Source organism: Anomaloglossus baeobatrachus, chromosome 5 (genome assembly GCF_048569485.1).
Source record: "Anomaloglossus baeobatrachus isolate aAnoBae1 chromosome 5, aAnoBae1.hap1, whole genome shotgun sequence".
Taxonomy (NCBI): Eukaryota; Metazoa; Chordata; class Amphibia; order Anura; family Aromobatidae; genus Anomaloglossus; species Anomaloglossus baeobatrachus.
In genome coordinates, this window is record NC_134357.1 from 549,747,550 (window position 1) to 549,764,012 (window position 16,463).

The following is a 16,463-nucleotide window of genomic DNA, read 5'->3' on the forward strand; positions in this document are numbered from 1 at the left end:
GAGGTGCAAGGGCCCGTCGACCACCGTACCGGTTCTGACCTCCAGTGGATCCGGGATCGACTGCGGCCCATCAAGGCGGTGACTAACCGGGTAAACTAGGACTGAGAGTAAAGAAACCTTTGAACCCGAAGAGGCTGTGTCCTCCTGTCCTTGCCGGCGCTGGGCGCTTCAGCGCCTGCCATCACTACAACACTCATCATCCTCCCCGGGGCCCACTCCACCTGTGGGGAGCAGAAACATCTTAGCTGCTATAACTATCCGCCCCACAGGACAGCGACAGCAGTGGCGGCTAATCCCTGGCTGCATACCGCAGGTGGGGTCATGAGACAAATCATTTCCACCATCCCATCTTCTTTATTGTACACCTCAGGGCCACGAAACCGGCCAAGGGCCACCCGTGCAATCCCTAGACCCGACATCACCAGCCTGGCGATGAGTACGTTTAACCCCTTGCCTCGTGGGTGCTACACATGCGCTACTCACAGAAATCAGAGACGTTACCAGCCAGAATGTGTAGTTTCCACAGATCATTGATGACAGTTGGCAATGCCTGCAGAAATCTCCTTGTGATAATATGTTAAATATACTGTCTGTGTATATATTTTTAAGTTTCAGGACCTAATCAAATTCTGATATTTAAATTAACAAGATGTCCAGACAATATATATTTATACATATATAAAAACATATTGGTTTATTAAAAGACCTTTAAAAAGGATTATTGTAGCGATATACAGAATAAGTAAATGGTTGCAACAAAATAATCAATTTCTCTATTAGATTGTTTCATGTCACCAGCTCTATCAGCTATGCGGCAGCCGCCTTGTCACGAACAAAATATTTTTGTTGTTAAAATTGCTTATTATAGTCCAAAAATATGGCAAGTTCTAAGGTAATATTAATTTCTTATTTAATTACACGATGTTCTGTTATCTGATTTTTGTATAATTTGTTAATAAAATATATAATTTCTCCCCATGTGAGCTATTTCTGATGGTCAACAAAATATGATTTTTCAGTCATTTATTTTTCACATTCTTGTGATAAGGACTTCTCAACTGTGTGACTTCTCTGATGTGTAACCAAATTTGATTTGTAGCTAAAACATTTCCCATATTCGGAACATGAAAAAAGCTTCTACTCTGTGTGAATTCTCTGATGGGAAGTAAGATTTGATTTCTGGTAAAAACATTTCCCGCATTCTGAACATGAAAATGGCTTCACCCCTGTGTGGGTTCTCTGGTGTGTAACAAGAGGTGTTTTGTGGTTAAAACATTTCCCACATTCTGTACATGAATAAGGTTTTTCCCCTGTGTGAATTCTCTGATGTGAAATGAGATGTGATTTGTGGTAAAAATATTTCCCACATTCTGAACATGGATATGGCTTCTCCCCTGTGTGGGTTCTATGGTGAAGTACAAGATGTGATTTCTGGTGAAAATATTTCCCACATTCTGAACATGAATATGGCTTCTCCCCTGTGTGGGTTCTGTGGTGTGTATCAAGATGTGATTTGTGGATAAAAGATTTCCCACACTCTAAACATAAAAATGGCTTGTCCCCTGTGTGGATTTTCTGATGAATGATAAGATCTGATTTTTCTCTAAAACATTTCCCACATTCTGAACATAAATGAGGCTTCTCTCCAGTATGAATTTTCTCATGCCTAACAAGACCTGATTTCCAGTTAAAAGATTTCCCACATTTGGAACAAGAAAATCTTTTCTCCTCAGTGTGAATGATTTGATCTTTAACCAAAGATATTTCGGGAGGACAACTATTTCCATATTCTGAATGTGAAATTAGCTTCTCTGCTTTAAAGACATTTTGTATTTCAATGCCTATTTTCTGACTTTTATTTTTCAAAGTACTCTGTAATGAATCAGAAGATAGAACCGGTTTCATAGGATCAGATGATAGATCTTTGTTGTCAAGTGATGATGGGATATGTGGAGCAATGACATTCACTTCAATTGTATCCTGTGTGATATCAAGGTCATCTGATTTATAAATTGAAGATGTCAGTTGTCCCGATTTCCTGGTACCGTCATCTGCTAAGAATAAAACCAGTTATTTTTTTAATAAAATATCCTTGACAAGTATATTTTAGAAATAGCAAAATATAATTACTCATTATGACCATGACCGTTCAGTCTCATAGAAGACCTCATAGCATGAACCATAGAGGGTGGTGTTCAACTGTTTGTTCATTCTGCTTCCCAAAAATTGGAATAAATAGCCACCGAAAATAATGTAGGCAAATATGATACAAATAAACTTCGACATGGCTTACAAAAACCAATCCAACAAAATCCGCTTTCCCAAAGTCAAACCTCCCTCTCATTTCTCAGTCTTCCGAAATGTGCCCCAACCACATTTAGCAATCATGTAATTGGCATTGCTGTAGTGAGAATAACTCACTGAATTTATGGTATGTGTGTCTCCTGGAGCACAATCTGGGCTCTATGTATTGGATAATAAAATGGCTATTTGCAATTTTCACTCTCAAACATCCACTGCTTTCTAATTCCCGGAAAGTGCCTGTGGAGTGAAAATAGTCAGAAGAACTATGGAGACATTCACTGAGAGTTATAATTTCCAAACTAGAGTCACTTTATGGGACTTTTAACTGTTCTGATTTTCTGCCATTTTGTCACATTAGGTCTTTTACAAATGATATGTCACATCTCCTCTGAGATAGGCTCCAGTGACTTCTGCTTCTGTCACCAGGTGCCGCCATATTCATTTTGCATGCGGTGTGGATGATGGAGACAACGGAATCAAAAGCTCTGGGTAGCGCAGGCTTTGCCAGTCACTAGGAATAGGGTGGTGGGAACCTGTAGTACCATTCAGTCTAACAGTATGGGTGTGTGTGCAGTCCAGCTGGAGTAATCAGCGCTCTGCTTTAACCAATTTGAATGCACGACACAAGAGGCGTATGTAGGGGGGCTGGCGGGGCATGTGCCCCAGGCGCAGCTGTCAGGGGTGTGCAGTCGGGCTGGCTGATGCGGCGCTCTGTTTCAGAGTCTACCTGGTGGCTGTGTTAGTCCCCCCCAAAAGTGGGAGCCAGCTATTCTGAGTCCCAGCTTTCAAGCTGACAGCCGTACTCAGAGAAGGTGCGGGCGCGCCTACTACCACTGATCAATTGTCCTCTGATCTTTCAGACGCAAGGACAATTGAAGCGGTGACCGCTGGAGCTGACTTCCAGGTCAGAGCGATGTCTGTAGTGCGATCAGGTCAGCTGATCACACTACAGGGCATGTTAGTAATTAGGCAATCTGGCTGTTGTTTTTGGACCAAGGCTGTGGGGGGCCCATGGCCAGATTGCCCTCATCTGTCATGTGCAGGAAGGGAGCGATCCTGATCAGCTGCACAGTGCAAGCAGCGGAGCCACAGCAGGGGAAGCCATTTGTGGCTAGAATGTAGTTGCTCCTGTGAGGTGATGATGTCACCAGAACGGGCGGGGCCTCTTCCTCCAGTGAGGAGTTGATCTCCCATCATCCAGTGCTCAGCGTTGTGCTGTGGCTGCTGGTGATGGGGAGCTGTGGAGAGATCACACTGAGGGGCTGCACCAAGGAGTGAGGGGCTCCGGGTGAGTAACGTGAGGTAGTGTTTGATACTTTGGATGTTCCTACATGGGGGCTGCATATTGGTGAATTGTACAGGGAAAGGGGTGATATTTACAATCATGGGGCTGGATGGAGAAGAGGGTGATGTATGTGTGGGGCTGCGTACTGGGAGGCTATGCAGAAAAGGTGGAAATGTTACTCGCTTGGGGAAGGAGGGGGTGATGTTACAGGTGCTGAGGGGCTTCATGTGTGGGGCTGCATGACGAAGGGGGTCATGTTGCGTGCTGAGGGCTGGGATGTGAAGGGGGTGATGTTGTGGACTGGGGGGCTGACTTCGTGGTGAAGAGGATGTTATGTGCATGGGGCTGCATAGGGAAGGGGGTTATGTTATATGCAGGGGGCTGCGTGCTGCGGAGCTGCATGGGGAAGGGTTACATTTAATTGTGTGGGGCTGCGTGGGGAAGTGGGTAAAGTTATGTATGTGAGGAAAGTGGTGATGCTATGTATGTGGAGAAATCCTCCCCACACCGGTGTGAAGAGGGGGTAGGTTGTGGGTACAGTGTGAGGCCATAGCGAGGAGGGGGAGTGTGATAAGAAAGCATAGTATAAAGGCTGGGTAGTATAAGGGGACATAGTATGAGAGGACAGTGTGAAGAGGAAAATCAGTATGGAAAGGAGAGGACAGTGTGGAGGCCATGTACCATAAGAGGGACAGGGTGTGTCATATTTTGTGCAGAGAATACAGTGAGGGGTAATTATTTATTCTGAGGCACAGCGAAGGGCAGATATATTTTATATAGGTGTATTCTAATCATTCTGCTATTTTTAATTTTTAAGAGTATCATGCTGAGATGTGCTGCAGAAGACTGGAGAAGATGGAAGTCTGCAGAGACAAAATGTGGATGTGAAAAGTAATAATGGCGTCTCGACATGAAGAAGAAAATAAACGACTCTGATCCTAGACAATGTCATTTATAGGGTACCTGAATGTAAATGTTTGTGATCCTGACTAATTCTCATCATTAGGCCTTGGTCCCACTTGCATATCACTTCAGATGGGAGCGTCAGCTGTTATACGACTGTGATCTGATTTTTCAATCGGATCACATCTGTGTAGAAGAGGGAGGGAGCACTTACTCTCTCTCTTCTCTGCTGCCTGTATCTGCGTACATTGCACTGCACTCTGATGACATCTGAGTGCAGTGCGATATTTCACACTCTCCCATAGACTTGTATAAGTGCGAGTGATGAGAGACTCGCTGCCAAACGCAGCATACAGCGATTCTTTTCTCATGCCGATATGCCATGAGAAATCAAGCGCAGGTGGACACTGCCTTATAGTTTTAGAGTGGTGCAATCCAATGTTTTATCAGATTGCACTCATTCATGCAAAACGCAAGAGGAACTGAGGCCTGTGATTCCTGTATGGTCCACAGTCTGATGATGATCAATACTTCTTGGGAGTTATCTCCTTACCATTGTTAAAAGGAATCTGTCACCAAGTTTTTGCTCCACCATCTGAGAGCAGCATAATGTAGAGACATAGACCTTGATTCCAGCAATGTGTCACTTACCGAGCGGTTTGCCATCATTTTAATAAAATAAATTTTTCTCTGCTGCAGATTCAGCAGTTGTACAGAGCTCATGAATATGATAGACTATCTGCATTTCACCAAGTAGTCCTCTAATGATAATCTCGTGCTGATTAAACAGTGATTTTATCAAAACTACACTAAGCAGCTCAGTAAGTGACTCATCGCTGGAATTGGTGTGTCTGCCCCTACGTTATGCTGCTCTCAGATGAGGTGGAAAAAACCTGGTGACAGATTCCCTTTAAGAAGGTACTAGAAGATGTAGGTTCATGCAATACAAATGTACAGTATATGGGTCTGACCTGACATTACAATTGCTGTACCATGTACTGATTTTGAGTTGGCTGATGTATTTCTGTATTGATGCTGTGTTTCTAAACTGATGGGGTTGTATGGATGTATTTCTGTACTGCTAGTGGTTCTGATGATGAATTTCTTTCCTGCTTGTGGTTCTGGTGATGAATTTCTGTATTTCTGATGATAAAGTTCTATACTGCTGGTGTTGGTGATGAATTTCTGTACTGCTGGTGCTTGTGATGCTGTGTTTCTGTACTGATGTGGTTTCTAATTAAGTATTTCTGTACTTCTGGTGCTGTTATTAGTTCTGATCCTGTAAACAAGTAACAATTTATAAACTGTAAGATTACTCTAACATTGATGACCAATCTTTAGAATAAGTCATAAATGTCTGATCTGCTGGGGTCCGAGACCCCCGCTGATCAGCTGATTTCCTTTAAATATAAAATTCAGCAGTGTAGCCCAGTCCTAACAGCATGTAATATACTCACTGTCAGGATTCACCTCTGCTTGCTGGTTCAAGCAGTCACCACATGGCCACTTCACTCATATGTGATTTTCATACGTGCACGTGACAATTACGTCCGTTTGGGGACAATGTCTCCACATGGCTTGAATGAAAAATTGTCCTTTTCCCCATTTCTATAATTTTGAAAAAAAGATCCTCAGTTACTCCACGTTGTTTTTATGATGTGTGTTTTTATTCTCATTTCTAATCCCTGTTTTATTTATTCATTTCTTCCCCTTTTTTCTGCTATATTCACTTTTTTCCCTCTTTGTAGGGTATTTTTTGGACGCTCAGCCATGTTGTTTCCTAAATAACTGGATTGGGGGAAGAAAAGGAGAAAAAAAGAGGAAAATGGAAAACAACATATCCCAAATATAGAGGATAATATATAATTGTCTATATCCCCTTCCATTTGTGTGTACTTCATATAATTTATTGCCCTGTAATATATTCCCTGGATTCTTAGGGCTGCAGTACAACATACGTGTATATAAACACAATTCTTGCAGTTTGGGCTATATTTATGTATTTTATTCCATCTTTGTCTTTTGCCCTCACATTTGCCCACAATTAACATGGTGCACTGGAGCGCATGTGGTGGGCGTTCCCACCCTGACACTGCCTAAGGACGCTTCCTTGAAAGGAGAGGCATGGGTCTAATGACGTCAGGAGGATTTCCTCCCACCCATGCTTCCCCTGGAATGGCCGGACGGCACTGATCGGATGTTTGGAACACCGCCCACCACATGTGCTCACTATACAGCGTCCACCCTATTTAAATACAAGTAAAATATATCTTTGTACCGTGTTAGCCAGTAGAGCCAGTAGAGACAATTTTTTAACCCTATTTAAACACACACTCCTGCTCACTTCCCCCTATGGCCCCCGAAGAAGATTCATCTCGAAACGGACGTTACGTTGGGCGAGGGAGGGGACCCGGTACGTGAGCCTCACAACATACTGACATGGGTAAGCCTGGAGTACTTTGCTGCATTTAAATATTTAGCGTCGGGACACATTAACGTGTTATTTATGCTTGAGCGCCATCTAGTGTCCACTCGCTGAATAGCTCTGATCTTTTCTTTATATGCACATAGTCACCTTAGCTTGCACTCCAGCAACGATATTATACGTGGATATTTTCCTGCCCATTATTTGACTGGGTCAGTGATTGCTCTATCGTCCCGTGTCCTCTCCCATTCCTGGGCTTTTTATTCGTGTCCACACTTCTTGCCCCGGTTTCTCTTTTGGATTTTTACCTTTAATATGTTTTGCTGAATTTTTGTTCAGGATTAATTATAATGCTATAAACTGTTTTTGTACTATTGTGACAATAAAATAAATTTATTTATAAAACGGTTGGAGCACTTTTGATAATTGTTCTATGTATATGTATGGGTCAGAAAAACTCCCAGAGGTTTCTGTTTCAGGTTTTCAGTGCACGTGACAATTACTGTAGCCTTTCTTCCTATGTTGTCATCGCATGATTGCAAGTGTGCAAATCACACGAGTGACTGGTCACATGACTAACCAAACCATGTGGTGGGGCGCTCAGAGCATACTGCTAGATGCTGCCATATATAGCTTTGCTCTGCTTTGGTACAGTCCTGTATGCTCAGCCCCCTGCTTGGGTATTTCATTTTCCTGTTGTGACCCCGGCTTGTTTACTGACTACTCTTGCGTCTTCTGATTTTCTATTTTCTCTGCCCTCTTGGTTCTAACCCAGATACCTGACTATTCTTCTTGCCATCTCGCACCATCGAACAGCAGCTAACTCTGTGGTAACCAAGGTGGTTACCCGATATTTACCTTCGTTACCAGCCTCCGCAGCTCTCACGCTGCCAGTGCCGGCTCCTGCTCCCTGCACACGCTAAGTTAAGCGGTGTGAGCTGGTAACTAAGGTAAACATCGGGTAACCATACCCGATGTTTACCTTATGTGAAGATGTAATTTACCCTCTCACTGTATATGCTGTGATACTATGTCATGATATGTATATTTCCCTGGTTGTATTAGTTGTAATTCATGTATTTCCTTGGGGGAGCTACTGATCTCAATGTGTCTCTCTCATACAATTGTAGTCTTGGCATCTAATGTGATTATGTAAATAGCCTGTCCTCTTCTTTCCAGAGTTGTGTATCTAACCTGTAATTGAATTGGCCAGTGAAGGAATAGTCATTGTTCTGCACAGCAGGGGATCCCTTCATCTACTGTGGCTGGCAGACATATCTGAGCCCTGTGATGGACCAAACCATTGATGATAGGATGTGTGACCCCCACCCCCTGAACATGGTGGGCTGGTCAAGGAGCACAGACAATGCATTTCCCTTTTTGTAACTTCAGAGTGAGCTGAAACTTGAAGGGAGCAGGAGCTCCAGCCTGGGTGGCTGTGGACACGGACGGAGCTAGGCCTGTGTGGCGGCCCGTGGGATTGTGTGGAACTCTTTGGACTACTGTAAGGACGATTGCTTTGTAATCCGGTCCGAGGATTGTCGGGAAGGGCCCCCGAATCTGTTTTACGTGGACTTATCGTGTGCTGTTCCAGTGTTCTTGTGAATAAACCTGTTGGATCGTCCCTCGGCCTCGTCCATCCTTTGCTCTGCTGTACACCCCCGTCACACCTTAGTTACCAGTGTCCGCAGCTTCCAGACGCCGGCTCCGTGCAAGAGCAGCGTCGCTTGCACGTCGCTGCTGGCTGGTCACTGGTGAGATCTGCCTGTTTGACAGCTCACCAGCGACCATGTAGCGATGCAGCAGCGATCCTGACCAGGTCAGATCGCTGGTCGGATCGCTGCTGCATCGCTAAAGTGTGAAGGTACCCTAGGTCACAGATATATGGAGGAGAAAAGTGGCAGATGGCTTTGTATGTCATGGTTATTGTTTTTTGCAATGGGAAGCCAGTGGAGAGATTGGCAAAGAGGAGAGGCCGAGGAATAACAGGGCAGATTGATTAGTTGGGCAGTAGAGTTTAAGATAGAGTATGAATGGAAAGGTACGAGAATACTAGATGGGAAGTCACAGAGCAGGAGGTTGCAATAGTCGAGGCGGGAGATGAAAAGGGCATACAGAAGTGTTTTTGACATTTCTTGATTAAGAAATGTACAGATTTGTGAAATATTTTTGAGTTGGAGTTGGTAGGAGGTGAAAAGAGCATAGATATGTGGCTTGAAAGAGTCAAGGGTTACCTCAAGGCAGCAAGCTTGTGAGACTGGGGAGGGTGAGTATCCATTGACGTTGATAGATAAGTCTGTGGGGGAGTTGATTGACATGGGGGAAACATGATTAATTCTGTTTTGTCAAGAGTAGGGTCACTTGACTTTGGCCGTAAAAAAAGTCAATTAAAGTATAATAAAGTATAATATTCATCAATACACCAAGAAAATTGTATGTATGTATGTATGTATGTATGTATGTATGTATGTATGTATGTATATATTGTGTGTGTGTGTGTGTGTGTATATATATATATATATATATATATATATAATATATATAATATATATATATATATATATACACACAGTGCCTACAAGTAGTATTCAACCCCCTGCAGATTTAGCAGGTTTACACATTGGGAATTAACTTGGCATTGTGACATTTGGACTATAGATCAGCCTGGAAGTGTGAAATGCACTGCAGCAAAAAAGAATGTTATTTCTTTTTTTAAATTGTGAAAAGTTTATTATTATTATTCAACCCCTCAAACCACCAGAATTCTGTTTGGTTCCCCTAAAGTGTTAAAGGGGTGGTTCACCCATATTTTTTATTGTCTAGATCGATATTATATTGAGAAACAATGTTTCTCTCAAATACCTTATGTTGTCAATAGTGCCTGTGAGAGGCGCTATTGCAGACCGCTGCTCCCCGTCCAGTGACGTACCCGTCCAATGCTGCCACGTCACATCCGTGCGGCCGGCTGCGTTCTGAGCCCATCTGCTCCCTGCTCCTCCTCCCTCACAGCATGTCTCTTGCTTGCAGCGTTCTGCGAGGAGGGAGGGGGGAGCAGGAGATGTGCCGTGCTAGGAGGGAGGAGGGAGGAGGGAAGGGGGAGCAGGAGACGCGTCGTGCTGTGCTAGGAGGGAGGAGGGAGGAGGAGCGGGAAGCAAATGGGCTGTGACAGCAGTGAAACACAGCTCAGAGTCTGGAAGACTGTAGCCGACCGCACGGATGTGACGTGGCAGCATTGGACGGGTACGTCACTGGACTGGGAACAGCGGTCTGCAATAGCGCCTCTCACAGGCACTATTGACAACATAAGGTATTTGAGAGAAACATTGTTTCTCAATATAATATCGATCTAGACAATAAAAAATATGGGTGAACCACCCCTTTAAGAAGTATTTCAGGCACAAAGAACAATGAGCTTCACATGTTTGGATTAATTATCTCTTTTTCCAGCCTTTTCTGACTAATTAAGACCGTCCCCAAACTTGTGAACAGCACTCATACATGGTCAACATGGGAAAGACAAAGTAGCATTCCAAGGCCATCAGAGACAAGATCGTGGAGGGTCACAAGGCTGGCAAGGGGTACAAAACCCTTTTCAAGGAGTTAGGCCTACCTGTCTCCACTGTTGGGAGCATCATCCGGAAGTGGAAGGCTTATGGAACTACTGTTAGCCTTGCACGGCCTGGACAGCCTTTGAATGTTTCCACCTGTGCCGAGGCCAGGCTTGTCCAAAGAGTCAAGGCTAACCCAAGGACAACAAGGAAGGAGCTCCGGGAAGATCTCATGGCAGTGGGGACATTGGTTTCAGTCAATACCATAAGTAACGTACTCCACCGCAATGGTCTCCGTTCCAGACGAGCCCGTAAGGTACCTTTACTTTCAAAGCGTCATGTGAAGGCTCGTCTACAGTTTGCTCATGATCACTTGGAGGACTCTGAGACAAGGTTCTCTGGTCTGATGAGACCAAGATCGAGATCTTTGGTGCCAACCACACACGTGACGTTTGGAGACTGGATGGCACTGCATACGACCCCAAGAATACCATCCCTACAGTCAAGCATGGTGGTGGCAGCATCATGCTGTGGGGCTGTTTCTCAGCCAAGGGGCCTGGCCATCTGCTCCGCATCCATGGGAAGATGGATAGCACGGCCTACCTGGAGATTTTGGCCAAGAACCTCCGCTCCTCCATCAAGGATCTTAAGATGGGTCGTCATTTCATCTTCCAACAAGACAACGACCCAAAGCACACAGCCAAGAAAACCAAGGCCTGGTTCAAGAGGGAAAAAATCAAGGTGTTGCAGTGGCCTAGTCAGTCTCCTGACCTTAACCCAATTGAAAACTTGTGGAAGGAGCTCAAGATTAAAGTCCACATGAGACACCCAAAGAACCTAGATAACTTGGAGACGATCTGCATGGAGGAGAGGGCCAAGATAACTCCAGAGACCTGTGCCGGCCTGATCAGGTCTTATAAAAGACGATTATTAGCTGTAATTGCAAACAAGGGTTATTCCACAAAATATTAAACCTAGGGGTTGAATAATAATTGACCCACACTTTTATGTTGAAAATTTATTAAAATTTAACTGAGCAACATAACTTGTTGGTTTGTAAGATTTATGCATCTGTTAATAAATCCTGCTCTTGTTTGAAGTTTGCAGGCTCTAACTTATTTGCATCTTATCAAACCTGCTAAATCTGCAGGCGGTTGAATACTACTTGTAGGCACTGTATATTTTATATATACATATACTATATATATATATATATATATATATATATATATATATATATATATTACACACACACAGTTTGGATACACCTTCTCATCTCTAGAACAACAGTTAAGAGGAGACTTTGTGCAGCAGGCCTTCATGGCAAAATAGCTGCTAGGAAACCAATCCTAAGGACAGGCAACAAGCAGAAGAGACTTGTTTGGGCTAAAGAACACAAGGAATAGACATTAGACTAGTGGAAATCTGTGCTTTGGTCTGAGGAGTCCAAATTTGAGATCTTTGGATCCAACCACCGTGTCTTTGTAGAAAAGGTGAACGGATGGACTCTACATGCCTGGTTCCCACCGTGAAGCATGGAGGAGGTGGTGTGATGGTGCTTTCCTGGTGACACTGTTGGGGATTTATTCAAAATTGACGGCATACTGAACCAGCATGGCTACCACAGCATCTTGCAGCGGCGTGCTATTCCAAACACACCTCCAGGCTGTATAAGGGCTATTTGACTAAGGAGAGTGATGGGGTGCTATGCCAGATGACCTGGTCTCCACAGTCGCCAGACCTGAACCCAATCGAGATGGTTTGGGGTGAGCTGGACTGCAGAGTGAAGGCAAAAGGACCAACAAGTGCTAAGCATCTCTGGGAACTCCTTCAAGACTGTTGGAAAACTATTTCCGGTGACTACCTCTTGAAGCTCATCAAGAGAATGCCAAGAGTGTGCAAAGCAGTAATCAAAGCGAAAGGTGGCTACTTTGAAGAACCTAGAATATAAGACATATTTTCAGTTGTTTCACACTTTTTTAAGTATTTTATTCCACATGTGTTAATTCATAGTTTTGATGCCTTCAATGTGAATCTACAATTTTCAGAGTCATGAAAATAAAGAAAACTCTTTGAATGAGAAGGTGTGTCAAAACTTTTGGTCTCTACTATAATATTATATATATATATATATAAAATATAAATCATTAATATATTATATTAAAGTTCACAAAGTTCCAAGATAGTACCAAAGATGAAAGACACAAAAAACATGTACACTTATTTGATAGATGACAGCATAAACCAATGTTACATGGTACCGAAAACTTAGTCCAGTTGAGCTGTCTAAGCGATGTTTTCAGACACCCTGTCCAAAAGGTGCTCCATAACACCGGATAGTTAGACGGATCATTTATCAGATAAGTGTACATGCGTTTCCCTCCTGATGAACCCATTTGTTTCAGGGAGCAAGGCGTCAAGAATGTTTTAGAATGAGCATTTTTGCATCATTTAATCTATTTAGATTAAGTAGAAAAGGATGGGAAAATGGGTAATTTTAATACCGCGCCAACGACCACTCATGCAGATGATGAAATTAACGTAGCTTTATTTCATGCTCAGATCTACGCGTTTCAGGAGGCTCTGCTCCCTTCCTTAGGACAATACAAGCACAAGATACATCAAAATCTACAGACACAAATTGGACTGGACACATATACCCTTAGGTGTGACGTCATTGAACCGCCCACTTTACAAAGAAAAAATCGGCGGGAATTCCATACATTCCATATATGACGTAGTAACATGATTTAAATGCAAAACAAAAAAACCTTTCATTAAAGATATACCTATGGAAATAAAGATCAACGATCTAGTACAATAAAAAGAAAAAATGAGTGACGTGTATTTATTGCTGGTGATAAAATATATATAGAAAAAAACCCCAAGGTCGTGATAATCAAGATGTGAAAGGCGATTTGGGTCAGAATCGAACCCACAAGAAACATAGCGTTGGTCTCTAGAGCAAGTTTTTTAAGGGTTAAGACCCTTGAGCCATCAGTGCTACTACGTCCTATATGGAATGTATGGAATTCCCGCCGATTTTTTTCTTTGTAAAGTGGGCGGTTCAATGACGTCACACCTAAGGAAAGCACTGATGGCTCAAGGGTCTTAACCCTTAAAAAACTTGCTCTAGAGACCAACTCTATGTTTCTTGTGGGTTCGATTCTGACCCAAATCGCCTTTCACATCTTGATTATCACGACCTTGGGGGTTTTTTCTATATATATTTTATCACCAGCAATAAATACACGTCACTCATTTTTTCTTTTTTTCTTTTTATTGTACTAGATCGTTGATCTTTATTTCCATAGGTATATCTTTAATGAAAGGTTTTTTTGTTTTGCATTTAAATCATGTTACTACGTCATATATGGAATGTATGGAATTCCCGCCGATTTTTTTTCTTTGTAAAGTGGGCGGTTCAATGACGTCACACCTAAGGGTATATGTGTCCAGTCCAATTTGTGTCTGTAGATTTTGATGTATCTTGTGCTTGTATTGTCCTGAGGAAGGGAGCAGAGCCTCCTGAAACGCGTAGACCTGAGCATGAAATAAAGCTACGTTAATTTCATCATCTGCATGAGTGGTCGTTGACGCGGTATTAAAATTACCCGTTTCCCATCCTTTTCTACTTCATCTGAGGGGTTACTGCTGCCGCTGACCTATTACCTATGCCTGTATAGTGGTTGTGACTTTCACAACTCTACTTGGTGAATAACCTACGTGCATTTCACCCTATATGTTTTTGGGGTAAGACCCTATTGTGCTCTCTTTCCACAGTTTATCTCCGTAATCTATTTAGATTGTGATACAATTTCTATTCCACCAATTGACCTTGGGTTGCCGCTTACCAGTGTTTATGTAACTGTGACGCCCTGGACCCCAGGGGTCACAGGTAACAACACCTACCACATTACACACACACCCCCCCATCCCTTGTGAGGACACACCCATCACCCGAAAGGGAGACCTGATACCTCCCTCAGGGCAAGTAGGGCACACCAGGTGGGCGGAGTCAGGTGGAAAGACACGCCCACCGAGGAGACTACTGTGCTGAGGCAGGAAATACAAAGAGTTGAGTTCAGAGAACTGTGTAGAGAGTGACAGTGAGAGGAGTGGAGTTGTAGAGCTGTCAGGGACCCGGGTCGGAACCTGGGATCCCTGTAACGTCAGGCAGGCAGACGGTGGTGGCCGCCTGCAGGAGTACCAGTACAGCAACTGGCGGAACCTTAGGGACCGGGCCAGGGTTGGAGCCCGCCGGCCCTGAACCGGGGAGTCAACCGTTTACCGGAGCACCAGAAACCGGGTACTCAGACCCCGTCTTAGCTTAGAAGCCACTGAGTATAGGCAAATTAACTGATTGCAGTCTGGACCTCATGGGTTCATCCTCACCCAAAGTCCCGAAAGAAGGCAAAAGCCCACCGATACCGGGTGAGAGCCACTGCCAATGGCCAAACATCCGACGGGCTAACGCCTGCGGGCAACCAAGGGCTCCTCCGGCAGCTCAACGCCGGGGAGCGGGCTACCACTGTCCAGGCAGGGGAGCCAACAGTCAAACAAGAGGTGCAAGGGAAAGGGGGCACCATCAGCCTCACAAGGGACACAAGCAGCCGGCTGCGGGACCCGACCATACCCGAACTGTGGTTTACCAGTGACTCTGAGTGTGAATTAATCGTGAGTACACCAGTGCCATCCGGGCACGACACTGCACCGCAGCACGGCGCCCTGCACCCCGACAACAACACAGTCGCCAGCACGTCCCCATCGGGCCCCGGGACACACCGCCCCTACCCACGGAGGGGCTAACATCTAGGCTGCGGCCACAACACCGATCCCGGACGAGCCCCCATCACTCCAGCCGCAGCGGTGGTGCATCTCGTCACCACGACCCGTGGGTGGCGTCACGACCCGTCCGACGATAACGCAGCCACCGGCTGCGCACCTCGTCCCATACCACCACCCCACTGCCTCCCCTTAACAGAGCGACGTGGCCCCCGGTCCGGAGGCGCTCGTGCCACCGACAACCCGAGCCCGGACCTCGAGCGGCTCGGCCCGAGCAGCGGAGAGAGGCCGAGCCCCTCTCAGGGCGGTACATAGCAATTACTTGTTCATCTAGTTTTAAGCACCCCTTTTATAGTTTTCTAACTTTGGTGTGTTTAGTACCTGCTATACTCGCGGGTTGAGCCCGGTAATAATGGGTCTACTAGACCAAAAGTTCCATTCACTTGCCTGGGGGAGCGAATTTGACCGATAGCTGAGTTTTCACTACTGCCACTGGAGATGGCAGCAGGTACACACACTGGCAGCCCCAGGGGTTCTGCTGTACCTTGGCAGCTGGCGCTACAGATACAGTACAGTCTCTGATTGAAGCGACAGCAGCAGCAGGCAGAGTTGTGGATCTGTCCGGTATGGATGGATGAATACGACAGCAGCAGGTATCGTGGTAGTTGGTCAGCATAAATGATCGTATCAGCAGCAGATTAAGATAGCACTGAAACATAGACGTAAGTCAGCAGCAGAATGTAGCACAATAACAGCAACAGCAGCACTGAGGACTTGGGCATTCTCTGGAGGCCTGTGTGGTGTGTGCAAGACCCGAGAGACAGCGGCATGATCAGAGGATGGGATGGCCACCACAGGGCGACCAGGCAGGTGAGAAAACTGCCGTCCCCATCAGGGGGCAGGGCAGTGAGGGGACGCCGGTATGGGCATCACGGTACCTGGATCCCTGTAGTAACAGCTCAAGATGGCAGGCTTGAGGAGAGACACATGAAATGAGCTGGGGATGTGTAGGGAGGTCGGGAACTTCAGCTTGTAGTACACCTAGTTGATCTGCTGGAGCACCTTGAAGGGACTAATAAAGCAGGGACCCAACTTGTAGGAACCCACCTTGAGATGGACATATCTGGAAGAAGCCATACCTTGTCTCCGGGATGGAACAAAGGAGGGGCTAGGCGTCTCTTGTCTGCATGCCTCTTCATACGGATGGCAGTTT

The 16,463-nt window shown here is 44.9% G+C and overlaps 1 protein-coding gene across 2 annotated transcripts in view; it reads right to left on the minus strand.

The window, feature by feature from the left end:
- Positions 1–679: 679 nt before the first annotated feature.
- LOC142312254 (uncharacterized) overlaps positions 680–16,463 on the minus strand; it is a 68,835-nt gene continuing 53,051 nt past the window's right edge. Inside the window, exon 8 of one of the 2 annotated variants that reach the window (XM_075351184.1) lies at positions 680–2,054. In XM_075351184.1, coding sequence (XP_075207299.1) covers positions 1,138–2,054 — 917 coding nt within the window. In that variant the 3' untranslated portion in view covers positions 680–1,137. The remainder of the gene's footprint in view (positions 2,055–16,463) is intronic. The other variant, XM_075351185.1, reaches the window with a different exon arrangement.